Source organism: Talpa occidentalis, unplaced genomic scaffold (genome assembly GCF_014898055.3).
Source record: "Talpa occidentalis isolate TD23 unplaced genomic scaffold, MPIMG_talOcc4v2.1 talOcc4.7, whole genome shotgun sequence".
Taxonomy (NCBI): Eukaryota; Metazoa; Chordata; class Mammalia; order Eulipotyphla; family Talpidae; genus Talpa; species Talpa occidentalis.
This window is the reverse complement of record NW_023605083.1, coordinates 70512852-70529037: the sequence shown is the minus strand read 5'-3', so window position 1 is coordinate 70529037 and position 16186 is coordinate 70512852. Positions and strand designations below refer to the sequence as shown.

The 16186-nt window shown below is 36.5% G+C and overlaps 1 protein-coding gene across 1 annotated transcript in view; it reads left to right on the top strand.

The window, feature by feature from the left end:
- The window catches only part of MEGF9 (multiple EGF like domains 9), an 84044-nt gene that overhangs the window by 62713 nt on the left and 5145 nt on the right, over positions 1-16186 (top strand). The window contains exons 3-5 of the mRNA XM_037493352.2: positions 3250-3389; positions 10712-10855; positions 14619-14888. Coding sequence (XP_037349249.1) covers positions 3250-3389; positions 10712-10855; positions 14619-14888 — 554 coding nt within the window. The remainder of the gene's footprint in view (positions 1-3249; positions 3390-10711; positions 10856-14618; positions 14889-16186) is intronic.

Here is a 16186-nt window from a genome sequence, read left to right as displayed (position 1 = left end):
GTTATTCCTAATCTTCCTATTTGATAAATACAAGTGTACTTTGATAGATCTTTCAGAACTTTGGGCTGTTCTTCTGTAAGATTGATACGTATGTGTGTTTCTTTTCCTTATGTTTTCTTTTTTTGCAAAATTTCTTAAGAGACATGCTTGATATTGCTATGTAAATTTCTGTTGTATTTTAAAAAACAATGCTCATCTTCTATACTAAGATCAGTACACATTTTAATTAAAACTTTAACAAAGTAATACTTGGGCTTGAATCTCTAAGAATCTTAGACTTTGATAGGCTGCAGTTTCTCTTTAAACAGTAAAAACTCAGCTTTTGTTAAACTGGCAGTGAGAGAAAAGACCCAGGCTTATTCTGGGCAAGGCAGAAACATCTCGGGGTCAGAACCTAAATAATGGTGAATTGTGGTACTTGGAATCTACAGCATGAAGCTTGATATCCAAGTCACTATCAAGTTATTTGGCAGGCAAATTTCTTATGCAAATGTGGAGTCAAGCTCAGGGAGGAATAGGTAACATAGTATAATGGAGGAAAGTCTGGCCTTATTGAAATAAACATTCCTCACTGCATGTGGACGACTTTTACCTCTCTGAATTACCTCAATAGTACAGTAAGCATTATGAGCTCCACCTAATAGAGTTATTTTGAGGATTAGAAGACATATATATTTATTTACATAGCTTGTTAATGACATAGGCTCATTATCATCATCATCATCATAATGCTTTATGGTACCTTCATTTTATATTTTCTGTAAAATTGTTAGTCAAAAAATTACATAACCCAGTACATTTGATAGCTTTAAGATAGGAATACTAAGTTTGTTAGGTGACTTCTCTGGATACAAGGCTTTAAGATATGTTAAGTATATATTATTTGCCTAAGCCTGCCTTTCTTACCCCTCTGCACTCAGTTTATTTGATAAAGTACTAAAAATAAAAATATTCCATGTAGAACTCTGTCACTTTTTCTACCCCTTCCTCACCCCAAACCGCCCCCCCCCCCCCACGTCTGGGATATTGCAGAGAACCACGATAAATGAGAGAGAGAAGTAAACGTCAATTCCAGTTGCTCAAAATGGTTTTTTAGGGAGAGAGGGCAAAGCCTCATTATTTAGCCCAGAGGATGCTAGGAATAGTCTCATCTCAAAACAAAAACAACAGCCCTTAGGTTGTGTATTAGAAATAGAATATACATGGTTGAAAGTTGTTTTTCTGCCATTCTGTAAAGCTCAACCCTAAGTTCTAATTTCTCTGAAGTTCAGAACTTTTGTTTTTATTGCAGAAATAGGAATATTGGAAATAATAAGCAATTACTTTAACCGATATGTGAAAGAGCTATCTAAGTGTTAACAATTTTATCTTGGGTTCCTGAACTAAAATTAACAATCCCATAGGGGCTCATTATTCAGAACTGAATTTCTTTAAGAATTATATTGAAAAGCAGTTCTACCTTGAATTGTCTTCCAGTCAATATGACCAGTGCCAAAATGTACTCAGATACAGTTTAAAAATCTGAGATCCAGGGCCTCTCCGGGGGTGCAGTGGGTTGGGCGCAACGCTATGAAGCTGTCCGCAGCCTCTGCAGTGCAGGTTCAATTCCTGGCCGGCCAGGGATATACCCACAAGACGTGGCAGACCTCTCCTGTCTCGACCCCTGCTCCCCTCAGCAGTGTATTTCAGTCAGTCTGCCTGTTCTGTTCGCCACTCTGTCTCTGGTGAATCCTCTCACCCTCCCGCGCTTCTGGCCTGTACCCCAGTTCTTGTATAAATAAATAAATCTTAAAAAAAAAAATCAGATCCAGATGGAGTGTATAAAGAAGGGTCATACTATTGGGGGGGGAAAGGGGAAGACAGAATTTTAGTTGTTCTGAGAAGCCTAGTCACTAGCCATTCAATTTTCTTTTTTCCTCCCAATAGTTAACTTTAAAATTCAGTTCATGTGTCTCTTGAGCATTTATTTATGAAGCATATATTAAGTGCCTCCAGCCCAGATCGGATATCAAGATGGTTAAGATATAGTCCTCAGGCTCAGGAAACTTATCAAATAAAATTTGTGAAATAAAATAGTTTGCTTCAATGCCATATCCCTAGGCTTATGTTTGGTCTTGAGGACAATAAAACTATGTGGTGCGGCCTCTGTCTCAGTCTTTAACAATTTAACTAGAGAACTAAGACTTACATATATGAAAAGAATACAGCATAGACTGTAAGGTTACAATGTATGGTATGGGGGTGTAAAATCAGGAAGCAAATTTCTGTATACCAGTTAGGATGTTTCATGGAAAAAGATCAGCCTTAAAGCAGGAGAATTTTTGAGAGGTGAAAGGAGAAAAGCTATTCTAAGTAGGATTATAGATAATAATACTTAGAATTTTGAAATAAAATTTGAAAGAAATTGATGATATACTGAATATGAGTGAGAAATTATAAGAGTATGGGATACAGAGAGATGAGTTAAAAATATATCAAAGGTTTTAAGTCACTAATTGAGTGTAGATGATATCATTGATGTACTAGACATCTAAGAAAAGAAAATAGATTAATAGGAAGAGGTAGGATACTAAATAAAATATTTTTCTTATTTTTGATTTGTAGTCTTACCAAAAAAATGTCTCTAGAAAGCAATAGAAGTCGCCATTATAGTGACATTCACTTAATTATGAATTCCAGTTTCCCAGAAATATGATCAATTAATACAATCTGACCCTAAAGTAAAAAACTGTATTAAAATTTCCAACATCTAAATGAATATTAGTAGATGCACTTATTAAAATCTTGGTCTTCATATTCTTGAGCCAGAAACTAGGTTGTGTGAAAGCTAGATGGTATTTCTTCTCTTCTCCATCCTGGGCAGGATGGATGCTGATGGAACTGTGAACTGATCGAGTAGTGAGATGTAGCAGTGGTACAGTTCTCTGCCCCAGCATTTAGTAAGCAAAGATTTCTAAGCACAAGGGATTTATGTTCTCCATGAATCCCTCATAATTTATTTTGAACTACCCAGTGCAGAGGGTTAAAATGTCACAAATAATTAGTATTAATACCATATTAATTGAATTTATGTAGTTGTGAAGATGTTCAACTTCCAAATCAAAATAAAAATCACTCAGTACTTCTCGTAACTGGAATTCGGTTGAAAAAATTTCTATCAATACATTAGGATAACTTAAGATGGGGTATTAGGCAACAAAATTTTTAACCTAATTTTCTTTTATTCATTAGTTTTTGCTTTCATTGCAGTTCTGGGAAATGCCAGTGCAAAGTGGGTGTCATTGGCTCTACGTGTGATCGTTGCCAAGATGGATATTATGATTTTAGTAAGAGTGGTTGCTTGCCCTGCCAATGCAATAATCGATCTGCCAGTTGTGATGCCCTCACAGGTACACACTTTCCTTATCTTTATATGTGATTAATCCATTTTTCTCATTTTGACATCCTTTATCTATGGGTTGATTTTCCCTAAATAGTTCATAAAGGTCTTTCTCTTCTGAGTTTGATGTAATAGGTCAGAGCAAACTCCTGCCACAAGCAACTTGAAAAAATATACATTTAAAAAAAACCATATTGGGGCCTCCCCGGTGGCGCAGCGGTTGGGCGCTGGGTTGCAGAGCTGCCGGCGACCTCTGCGGCGCCGGTTCGATCCCCGGCTGCTCCCCGGCCACCGGAGGAGGGTCCCACATGGCGCGCAGACCTCTCCTGCCGCCCGCTGCTCCCCTCAGCAGTGTACTTCGGTCCTTCTGCCTGCTCTGCTCCCTGCTCTGGCTCTGGTGAATTCTCTCACCCTCCCGCGCTTCTGACTGTACCCAGTGCATGTATAAACAAAAACGAACGAACAAACAAACAAATAAATAAATAAATAAAACATGCCTCTATAAAAAAAAAAAAAAAACCATATTGGCTGGCTGGTGAGCTATGGAAGAAAAAAAAAAAAAAAAAAAAGTATATGAGCTGAAATTCCAGGAAGGGTAGCACTATCTAAGTAAGCTGATGATACCCACCCTTTTATTTCCTGGGGGCATTTGCTGATTCTGTGCACAGGTTAAAGAGCAGTCTTGGCTGAAGCAAATGGATTCTTCTTGTGCAAAAGGATACAAGAAGATCTGTAACAGTAATTTGGGGCTCGCACAATGCATTAGAATCTGGAGGAACCGAAATACAAGGACATTATCTGTCCGTACAGGAGATGGAAAGCTGATCAAAAAGTTTGAAAGAAATCTCTCATTTTTGTTAGAAGACAAAACCTCTATAGAAAGAGAGGGCCTACTACAACATATCGCTATCTTTGTCTCAAAACGTTGTCAGATTCTGAAGGGCTCCTATGACCACCAAAGGACAATGTGAATCTGTTCAATTCTTTCAGGGACGAGGCCTGAAGGCCAAGATGAAAAAATAGTGATTCCCATTAGGTAAATTGGCTCATACTAAAATTATAGCCCATCCTCAAATCATTTCAATTTCTGATTGGATTAAGGTCATCTCATTACAGAGGAAGTGGGGAGTCATATGTGTTGTTTTATACACTGTTTGTGGTATGCAATCAAAAATACTAGGCAATATTGAGGTAGAAAAATATGACCAATAATACAAAAAAAAACAAACAATGGAAGCAAACCCACAGGTGATCCAGATGTTAGAGTTAGCATACAATGCTTTCAAAATAACTAGAATTGATATTTGGAAAAAAACAGACAAAATAAGTGAACAGACAACATTTAAAGAGAACTGAAATCATGAAAAATATCAGTATGACAATCAAGAATTGAAGAATATAACATCTGATGAACTGATGAATTATTATATAGTTAACTAGTTTAGAATTAACACTCATGACATGGGTTTAACAGCAAAGTGTACATACTGTGGATAAGATTAGTAGATTTGAAATAAGTGCAATTAAAAATGCTCCAAACTATAGATCAAGATGTGGTATATATACACAATGGACTACTACTTGGTCAAAAACATGAATGGAGCTGGAAGGGATTATACTACATGAAATAAGTCAGAAGGAAAAAGATAAATATTGGATGGTTTCACTTATATGTGAAAGGGCAAGAAAGGGCAAAGAAAAAGATGACACTTGCAAGCTGACCATAGATCTGAGGCATACAGCAGGGGAGGGGAGGGAAGGGAGTCAACACAGGGGAAGGAAGCACACAAGGGACTGTGGTAATGGTTCATGGCTGATATGGTGTTGGGAGAACTAAAGGGACTACTCCTGAGAGGAGAGATCAATTTCCATACAAAAATAAAAAACAATGTAAGAAAATAAATAAATAAATTTAGAGGGGGAAGAATATCCAGATGGAAGCACAGAGAAATAAATGCAATGGAAAGAACAGAACAGGTAAGACATGGGGTACAACCACCCAAAAGGTCTAACATAAATGTACTTGGTGACCCTAAAGGAGAGAGATGTGGCAAAAGCATTATTTGAAATGATAATGACCAAGCTTTTTCCAAACTGATGAAAAGTATCAATTCACAGCTCCATAAAGATCAGCAGACCCCAGGTATTATAAAAATAGAGAAAACTACTTCCAAACTGTTAAAAACTAAAGACAGTTAGGACCTCCCCTGGTGGTGCAGCGGTTGAGTGCTGGGCTGCGGGGCTGCCCACAGCCTCTGCAGCGCCAGTTTGTTTCCCGGCCCCGGCGAGGGTCCCACAAAAAAAACAAAAAAAAAAAAAAAAAAAACCCTAAAGACAGTTAGCTTTTCTGATCTTCAGTTTTCCTGCATGTAAGATTTAGAGATACTTTCTTGGAAATCTCTTTTTCTACCCACCCCCCCCCACACACAAAGAAAACAAAACCAGGACCCACTAGTCTGACAAGTGCAAGGTGGTTTTGATTTGTTTGTTTTATGAGAGTAGAGTAGCAGAATATTTGAAATTGAAATTATGCTGGAAAAAGCTATGCTGAAAGTTATTCTGCATTCTAGTCCTTTATCTCTATGGTGAAACAAACTGATTTAAAAGAAATTGTGTGTATTTTCTATGATGTGATCTAGTCCTTACTTGCCAGTTCCATCTTGTGCTCTCCCTTTACTATCTGTGATCCAGTGATACTGGTTTCTATTGCTAAAATAAGCTGTGTCCCCTTGTCCCCTTATTCTCATACATGATCTCTCCTCTGCCTAAGATGGTCTTTCAGATACACCTCTGCCCTTACCCCTGGCCCCTTTGCCTTATTAAATCATATTCTTCTTTTAGGCCTTTAATTAAAGGTTACTTCATTAGAATGTAGTTGCTGATGCTCCAGGATAAATGATTCCCAATTATGCGCTCTCACATACACTGGTGTTTTTTTCATAGCCCTTATTGCAGTTTGTAATTATACATGTTTATGAATATGAGTCACAGACAGCTTATTCATAACTTCGTAAATTCCATGAGGGAAAGAGCAGTATCAGTTTTGTTCACCATTGTCCACAATCTCTAAAATGGGGCTAGACACATAATAATAACTACTCACTAAATGTTTGTTCAGTAGATGAACAAATGAATGGAAAAACATACAAAGGAAAGATGAATTTCAGTCCCGCGTGCTGACAGGAATGCTTCATCATAGTTAATTTAAATTGCTCCCTAGGTCTTTTGCAGTGCCAGAAAAACTGTCTGCATTGCTGGTTCTCACTTCTAATTGTCCTTGCAGCAGTGAGGTGGCTTTTTTTTAATGTCCCGTAAATCCCAGCCTATCTTTGCTCTGAAGATAAATTAAGGCAAAAGAAATGCTTTTCGCGGTTACAATTTCTAAAAACAGCTAGTAATAAGGGAAATAAAAAGTTCTTCTGGAACTATAATAAAAGCAGAATCCAATATGGAGTGTAAATACTTAATTTAAAACTGCAAGCTTAATATAAAATCAGTCTCTCCTTTTGTCTCAAAGATGTTTTAAAACAGTACCATGATACGGTTGCCCTCTGGTGGCCACTTACTCTGTTTTCATAATCCTGTTTCACAGCCCTTATCCACCGTAGTCTTTACTGTACTTTGTGTTTTAGGTTGAAATAGATTTTTTTTAATATTCCTTTTTATAAATGATGTGATTTATTTAATTTTTTAGCATAGAAGACCTGGGGTGTAGGCCAGAGGTAATGGGGGAAGGTAAAAGGATTCACAAGAGACAGAGGGGGGAAGCACAACAGGCAGATTTACTGAACTACACTGCTAATTAAGGGGCATAGTGGGCAAGGCAGGAAAGGTCTGCTGTGCCCTATGTGGGTCAGCTCCCTGGCCAAGCATTGAACTCAGTCAGTAGCGGTGATATAACATTGAGACGAAGTGCCTTAGGCCACCAGGGAGGCCCTGAAGTAGTTTTTTAAAGCAACCTTTCTGTGATCAAATAAATTGGGAAAAATGTTTTGGAAAACAATTTGACAATGTGTATCAGAAGTCTTAAAAATATGTTCTTGACCTAGTAATTCTGTTTCCAAGACTCTACTATGAGGGAATAATTCCTAGTTCAGAAAAAGCTGTTCAAGGCTGCTCACGAACGTGGTAGTTAGAATCCTAAGGAAGTAAACTGCCCTATTTCTAACAGGGAATGAAACCAGTGAAATCTTGACTTTACCTTGCACATTTACTTGACCTGTTTTCTCACCCAGAAATCTGGGGTAACAACAATAAGTGCCAAATGAGTGGTTGTGAAGATTCAATGCAATATATTTATAAATTTTTTTTTGCCCTTAAACTTTGCCCTTAAACAATGCCTGGCTCATTATAAACGATCAATAAATGACAATTATTATTGTGTTGTCATTAAAATGTTTTAAAGAATTATACATAATAGCATGAGAGAATAAAAGCAGCAGGGTAGAAAATTACATGTACCATATGTTTAGATTATTTAAAAAACAAAATCCAAACCTCTCTATATAAGGAAAGATTTCTAGAAGCATTGAAACTCTTAATGACAGAATTCTTAGGGTGATATTTTTTCCTGTATTTTTCTAGATTTTATTTACTAATGAATGCATTTTCCCCTTAAAATGGGGGGGGCTATTATTTTTTAAGTAGAACTTTGTGTTCACACTGTGTACTTTAAAACATTAATGTGCTTTCATGTATTCAGTGTCCCATGGTGAGTACTTGACTTCAGAAGCAGCTTGGCTGAGCTGACTGTTACTTCATCATCCACCCCCCCCCACCACCACAGTTTAGGATATCACATTTCTCCAATTTTCTGTTCCTCTTCAATCAGCTCTATAGAACTTCCTTTGCTCAACTCTAAGTACTGGAATACCTCAGTGCTTTGTCCTTGATATGTTTGCCTTCTTCATTTTTCCTTTCCCTGAGTGGTCTCCAGTCCCCTTGATTTAAGTTAAATGCCATCAGCACACATGCTGATTTCCAGATTTACATCTTTCTGTTGATCTTCACACTCAAAGACCCATAGTCCACTTGCCATCTTCACTTAAATGATTTAAGTGGCATCACATCCGTGACACATTCAAAGCAACTCTCACCAGCCCTGCGTGTTGACTCCTAGCTAGTGTTCTTCCTTTTGACTGACACCATTCACCCAGTTGCTCAGTCCAAAAGCCTATGAGACATATTAGTTTCTTTTCTTTTCTGATACCCAATCTGTCAGAAGTTCTGTCAGCCCAATTTTCAAAACACATCCTGAATCTGACCAATGTCCATAACTTCCACTACTATCATCCTTGTGTACACCACTGTCATCTCTCTGAACTACTTTGACCCTCTCTCATCTGATCCTTCTGCCGCCCCTCTTGCCCTCTAACCCCTGACCCCTACAGCCTTGACACAGCCCAGTCTCCACATAACAACCAGAATGATACTTGAACAGTGTAAGCCATGTCACTCCCGTGCTTAAATCCTCTAGTGACTTCCCATCCCTCTTAGAACAAAAGTCAAGCCTGTCTCTGTGCCTACATGGCTTTACAATTTTTGGCTCCTGCCCTTCTCTCTGACCTTACCTCTTGCTGTCTCCCTTGTCCACTTAAGCTTTGTCTTCTTTCTGTTTGACAGGTTAAAGTTTGCCTCTGTCCTGTAGAGAGAGTTTAGGTTATCACATTTCCCCAGTTTTCTGTTCCTCTTTGATCAGCTCTATAGAACTTCCTTTGCTGGAGTACCTCAGGGTGCTCCCAAATAATTATCAATAATTGTGAAAGCCCAGTAATATTGTAGGAATGAAGTTTTAGAAATATTTATATTTGCCATTTTTTAAATTTATTTTTTATTTATATCTTTTACATCATTGTGTATTCCCCATAAAATTACCACCACCAGTTTGCCCGTGAGCTTCTCCATAGTCCCTTGTGCTCTTCTCTCCTATTTTGATCCCTTTTCCTCTCCCTCCCTTGCAGAACGTCTCTTATTTATGGTTGCCTGCTAGATTTTTAAAAATTATTATTATTGTTATTTTTTTCTCCTGATCCCTTATTTAGTTCCCCTATATTCCTTCTATATATATTTGCCATATTTTAATAAAAGCAGCAACATGGCATTTTCTTGCACATTAATCACATGCAAATGGTGTATCATTGGAACACATCTTGCCCCATGCACCCATATTCTGTTATAGTGCTATTAATTTTTTTGAGGACTATTTTACATTTAAGTTTAGAACTTAGAACTATTTTCTTAAAAATTATTTCCACTGGACATTTTTACTGGGGAGAGAGTGACGGGATATATTTTATACATACTGTAGGTTTTGACTTTTTCAACCTGCAGAGCACTTTGACATTTAAGATTATTTTTGGAGCCAAAATCCTACTATGTATTTTTCAGTTGCTTTTATTGTCACATAGCTATACAGCTCTCAAGGGATCAAGATATAAAATCTGGAAAGAAATCAGTACTTAAGTATCACTGGATGAGAACACCGTATCTTATTATATAAGTGAAAAGCATCACTAATACTGTTAGGCCTTTAAAAATTATAGGATTAAAAGTGATGATACATGCAAGTTTGATTTAATTTAAATGTTCAGATAACTTTTGAAGGTATCTTTCATAATAAGTTCATAAAGTTTGTGGATATTCTGTTGTAATTAAGAATTGAGACTTGACATTATTAATGTTAATATGTTAATAACATTTTCATTCATTTGAATTTTCCAAATTTTGCTGCAAATGTCAAACCATTTTATTCCACAGCCTCACTTTCTCTCCTTTTGCCTCAGCTCACATTTAAAATTTGCTGCAGATGTATGTATTTAGTGTTTGTATTTGTTTATATTATGTATCCATTTGCTCAGTATTGTTTAATGTGTTTTGCAAAGTTTTACAAATAAGTATTTTCCTTCTGTATGTATCATTCTGAAGTTTGCTTTTGTCAATAAGCACCTTTTAGATTTACGTCTATTTCATTTATTTAACTGTGGTATCCCAACTGTGAAAATAGTGTATCCTTGTTTAAACAAATCTTAAGATTGTTTTTATTTTATTTTTTTTACAAATATTGGCCTGCTTTAAGTGCTTACCCAATCAAACAACTAGGGCTTCTTAATGACTCTCCTCATGTACTCAGTCTTTCCCTAAAGAGTTTACAATCTAGTAAGGAACACAGAACTCACAGACATGGCCAGAGAGGAAAGAAGGCGGGGTGAAAATGAATTCTGTCGAATTGCTGCTGGATAATATTTTCTGGTTAACGCTCAAGGGCTTTTAATTACTGGCATGACTTTTTTGAAGTAAAAATCTCTAAATTAAAACAAAAATTGCTTTTTCTAGGTGCTTGCTTAAATTGCCAAGAAAATAGCAAAGGAGATCATTGTGAAGAATGCAAAGAAGGATTTTATCAGAGTTCTGACACCAAGAAAGAATGTCTTCGCTGCCCTTGCTCAGCAGTGACATCTACAGGCAGCTGTATCATGAGTAAGGAATTTGTCTGTGTTTGAGAGGGGAAAATCAGTCAAGGAGTTACTGATAGGTAGAAATTGTGTTAATAAACAAAGTTCTGGATCTTATAGGTGTAAGGAAGTTATAAAAACAGCAAAGTTGAGCCTCCCCTGGTGGCGCAGCAGTTGAGCGCTGGGCTGCGAAGCTGCCCGCAGCCTCTGCAGTACCGATTTGATCCCTGGTCATGGGCGAGGGTCCCACAAGGCGCGCAGACCTCTCCTACAGTGCCCACTCCTCCCCTCAGCAGTGTACCTTGTCGGTCTGCCTGTTCTGTTCTCCACTCTGGCTCTGGTGAATTCTCTCACCCTCCCGCACTTCTGACGGCACCCAGTGCTTGAATAAATAAATAAATAAATCTTTAAAAAAAAAAAAAAAAGCAGCAAAGTTTTTCCTTTTAGAAATTTGCCATAAATTTCAAATACATATGTGACATGAGATTTAAAATGTCTGAAAAGCAATATAATGAATTCATAAAAACACTTCAAAACTAAGGAAATGAGAAACTTTCAATTTGGACATAAATTGCTCACCTATTTCAAAGTAACATCGCTAATTAGTCACTAATTTGTTCTTTCTAGTTACTTAAGAATCGTGACTAATTGTATCTATGCAGTAATCTTACAAATACAACTAACTCTCATTTCTTCCTGATATATTAATGATCTATTACTGCATAACCAATTACCATAAAATTTAGTAGTTTGAAACACTAAAACATTTTTTATCTCACATAGTTTCAGTTCAGAATTTGCAAGATGTGTAGCTGGGTGGTTCTGTTTTAGATTCCTTCTTTCCTTCCTTTTGTGAGGTCTAATTTTAAAGATACAAAGTTTTTGACTTTATTGAGTTATTATTAAAATGTCATACAATTTACTTATTTCAGGTATACAGTTCAGTGGCCTTTAGTATATTTGTGATGTGTAACCATCATCACAAACATCTCATTACACCCCCTACCCAAAACAGACACACCAACCCTGAATCAATTAGCAGCCACTCCTTTTTCCTCTAACCTACTTTTTCCTTTCTATGGACTGACTTATTCTGAACATTTATATAAATGAAGTCATACAATATGTGACCTTTTGTAGATATCTGGCTTCTCTTCCTGAGCATAATATTTTTCAAGGCTCATCCATATTGTAACACTTAAAAATATTTTATTCATTTTAACTGTCAAATATCTTTCCATTTTATGGATGTACCAAATTTTATTTATCCATCTGTTGATGGATATTTAGGTCGTTTCTACTTTTTGGTCATTGTGAATAATGCTGCTGTGAACATCTGTGTTCATGTTTTTGTATGGACATAGGTTTTCATTTATCTTGGGTATAAACTTAGGAGTAGAATTGCTGGGTCATATAGTGACTTTATTTAACCTTTGAAGAATTATCAGACTGTTTTCCAAAGTAAGTATGCCATTTTATTCTCACTGACATTGTTTGAGGGTTCCAAATTCTCACATCCGCACCAATTATTATTATTATTATTATTATTATCTTTTAATATTATAGCCATCCTAATGGATGTGAAGTGGTATGACACTGTGGTTTTAATTTGCATCTCCCTGATGCCTAATTATGTGTTTATTGGCCACTTACATATATTCTTTAAAGAAATGTCTTTTTACATCAATTCCAAAGAGCACCTGCACCCCTATGTTTATAGCAGCACTGTTTACAATAGCTAAGCTTTGGAAACAACCCAAATGCCCAAAAATAGATGACTGGATCAAGAAGATGTGGTACATATATACCATGGAATATTACTCAGCATTCAAAAAAGATAAACACATGCAATTTGCAGCAACATGGATGGCGCTGGAAGGGATCATGCTCAGCGAAATAAGCCAAAAAGAAAAAGAAAAATACCGGATGGTCTCACTCATAGCAGGAATCTAGAAAACTTAAATAAGGGACCAGGAAAATGAATATAAGAAAGTGAAAATCAAAATCAACAAAAAACTATGAACCAGAGACACTTTTTGGGGGTTGGGGGGCGGGAGGGGAAGGATTGGGGTCAGAATGGGGCGTTTGCAATTGTATGGGGGAATATAAAAATAAAATTTAATATTAAAAAAAAAATAAATGTCTTTTCAGATCCTCTGCCCATTTTTGAATTGGGTAATTTGTGTTTTTATCATTGAGTTGAAAGAGTTCTTTATATATTCTAGACACAAGTCTCTTCTCCACATCCTCTCTAACACTTGTTTCTTGTCTTTGGAGGACAGCCATTCTGACAGGTGATATTTCATTGTTGTTTTGATTCAGTTGGCTTTTAAACAGGCATTTAGACACATCTTATAAACACACTAACCATTTACTAGATGCAAAGCTTTAGTCTAGGTGCTCTGAACTATTAAAAGGGAAGTAACCATGTTGTAAAAAGGAACTCGTGTTGTAAAAAGGAAGATAGCCTAACTCAGGGTAGAGTGATTGGAGTCATGAGAGTTTGGAGAAGCAAAGAAACTGTGCTACTGGGAGGCATAGGAAAGTCTTAACAGATAAGGTGATAACTGAACTGAGCTGTGACAAGTGCAGATTTGGACAACCAGTAATGGATCCACGTAGAGATGAACGGGACACCATAGTCGAAGACTAAACAGGGTCCTAACCAGTTCGGGAGCTTGTACTGAACTGGCACTGCAGGCTGGGAATGGGAAGTGCCCAGCTGACTTAGTTTGATGTTCTTGGAGCTCACAGTTTCTAATGGAGAGACCAACACACAGATACACACAACACAGTATTATAGATCTAAGTGAATGCACAAAGAAGGGAGAGTTATGCTATTTGGAATGGGGGGATATCAACAAAAACTTAGGAGAGAAGGTAGCATCAACTGAGTCTTGTGATGAAGATTATCATTGAGAAGTTGATCAAGCAAACGAAGGCTATTTCAGATAAAGAAACCAAAATGAATAAAAGTCCAGGAATGTTAAAGTAGCTGGTTTGCATCTAGTAAGAATGTCAAAATAAAGTATAAGAGATATGTAAAATATGAGGCGGGACCTTTGAATGTCATGTCTTGACGTTGAGGTCTGTGGCCTCACATGAAGATTTTCACAACTCCTGATTTTAATCCTCAGTCTATTTTCACTAGTCATTTTTCACATTAGTTTTTGTTGCTATAGTGTGTTGAAACACAATGCTGTAAATTGTAGAGTGAGAGTTTTTGAGAATAAGAAACACACCTTTTTGTTAGTACTTTTTTTGCATACCATTGTTTGCCTGACTTTCTGATTCATTCACTGTCATCTTTTATCTTTTATCATCTTTTATCTCTCCTTCACTTTAAACATGGAAAACTGAGGCTGAGAGTTTAGTTACTTAGTTGAGATCACACTAGTAATTTGGATTGTAAATAGGAAGTTAAGATCAACATAAGTGGGAGGGATGGAGGAAATTTCTGTTAAAGCCATGTATATTTTAATCTATCATAATGAGGAAAAGATTTTTAAAATGAGTGGCTTTCCCTCACCATTAGTCAGATTTCTTGTGTCAGCATATTTCTTTCATTCACTACAAGAATAGGTTATTTCAAAGGGTTCATCATTCTCAATATAAACTGGACAATTAGTAAATAAGATGTAGATTATTAGTTTGATTCCATGTCTCTTAAGTTTGAGCGGCAATAGTAGGGAGAATTTAATGAACTTCTTGAAGGGTAGTAGTTGTTTTGCATTTTTTATTGTAGCTTGAGAATATACTAATTTATTGTGCTGTTCTCTCTCTTTCAGAATTGGGTGAATTAGAACCTAAATGTGTCCAGTGTAAAGATGGCTACACAGGCCAGAACTGCAATAAATGTGAAAATGGCTATTACAATTCTGACAGCATTTGTATAAAGTGCCAATGCCATGGCCACGTGGACCGCATTAAAACTCCAAAAATCTGTAAGCCTGAGAGTGGTGAATGCATCAACTGTCTCCATAACACCACTGGATTTTGGTGTGAGAACTGCCTAGAAGGTTATGTTCGAGACCTCGAGGGAAATTGCATCAAGAAAGGTAAAGCTTCACCTAAGGTTATAAGTTTAATTTCTAAACCTAGCAATGAAAATTTCAGGACAGCTACCTTTACCTTTGTAAAACCCTCCAAGCCCACCAGAGGAGTTTTCTGGAAATAGATTTTGATAGATATTTGCCTAAAGAAATTTCCTTCCATTCCCGCTGCTCTCCTGATGCTCCAAAGTCAATGAGGACCAAGACAAAGTCATTGTTCTTACATTTTCTCTTCATCTATTTTTATTTTTCTGTTAATAATTTAAAAGTCCTATCATTTCTTTTATTCTTTACTTCCTGTATTCTCATTGCTTCCAGTAATCATCAAAGGCCTTTTTCAGATTAGAAGTTCTAGCTGAGAATCAGAAGAGATCACTCTAGTATCTAATCCTAACTTTGAGCCTAAGTTTTTCCCATGTGTAACAAAGGAAAAAGTAATAATAATCCTTTTGATTTTTAAGAGATAATGTTAGTCCTATGGCAAAATATTTCTTTCAGAGAAGTTCAGTGAGTACTATAAGAGTTTAGGTAAAACTGAATGATTAGATACTCAGGATAAGTTAGGGATATTCAGGCTTTCTTAGGTCAGACAGGTTAGACTCTGCCCTTCTGGAAACTACTTTTTGATAATCTAAAGAATGTTGAATACTGGGTTGATGGAAAGTTGATCTGTGACAGGTTTGCCTCCTTTTGTCATTTTCTTGATATCCTTATTCTTTTGTGATCAAGGCTTAAATAAACAGATTGAACCCTGTTTCTAGCCTGGAGATCCTGTCACTCAATTCTCTTTCCCAATTAGAGGCATACAGGACTGTGATGATTTTTTCATATTACTTATTAGGTAATGTAAAGCATGTCTCCTTTTAGGATAGATTGATATGGCTAACTGTGGTAATAGTAATAATAGTAATAATTTCATTGAGTGTCTACAATGTACCAAGCACTGTAGACGTTAAAAGTGATAGTGCACAGTACATTATCTCATTCAATCTTTCCCAAGAACTTTGAAAAGTATATATTCCCATTTTATAGATAAGGAGCCTCAGGTTTCAGAAGATTGGCTTTCCAGTTTCTAGCCACACAGTTCTTTTTGCTTCCAAAGTCTTAGATATTTCCACGTATCTATGCTGTATTAGAAGTACAAGGTCTAATACTTTAATTATGAAATTGCTACAATCTACACAAATGAAGATTCACAACAATTAAAAGAAAGCTGTTTTCTTTTAGTTGACATCAGTTTTGAACATTTACATTGTGTTTTTCAGAAGTAACTGAAAATACAATTTTTCTATTTTAACTTTGTT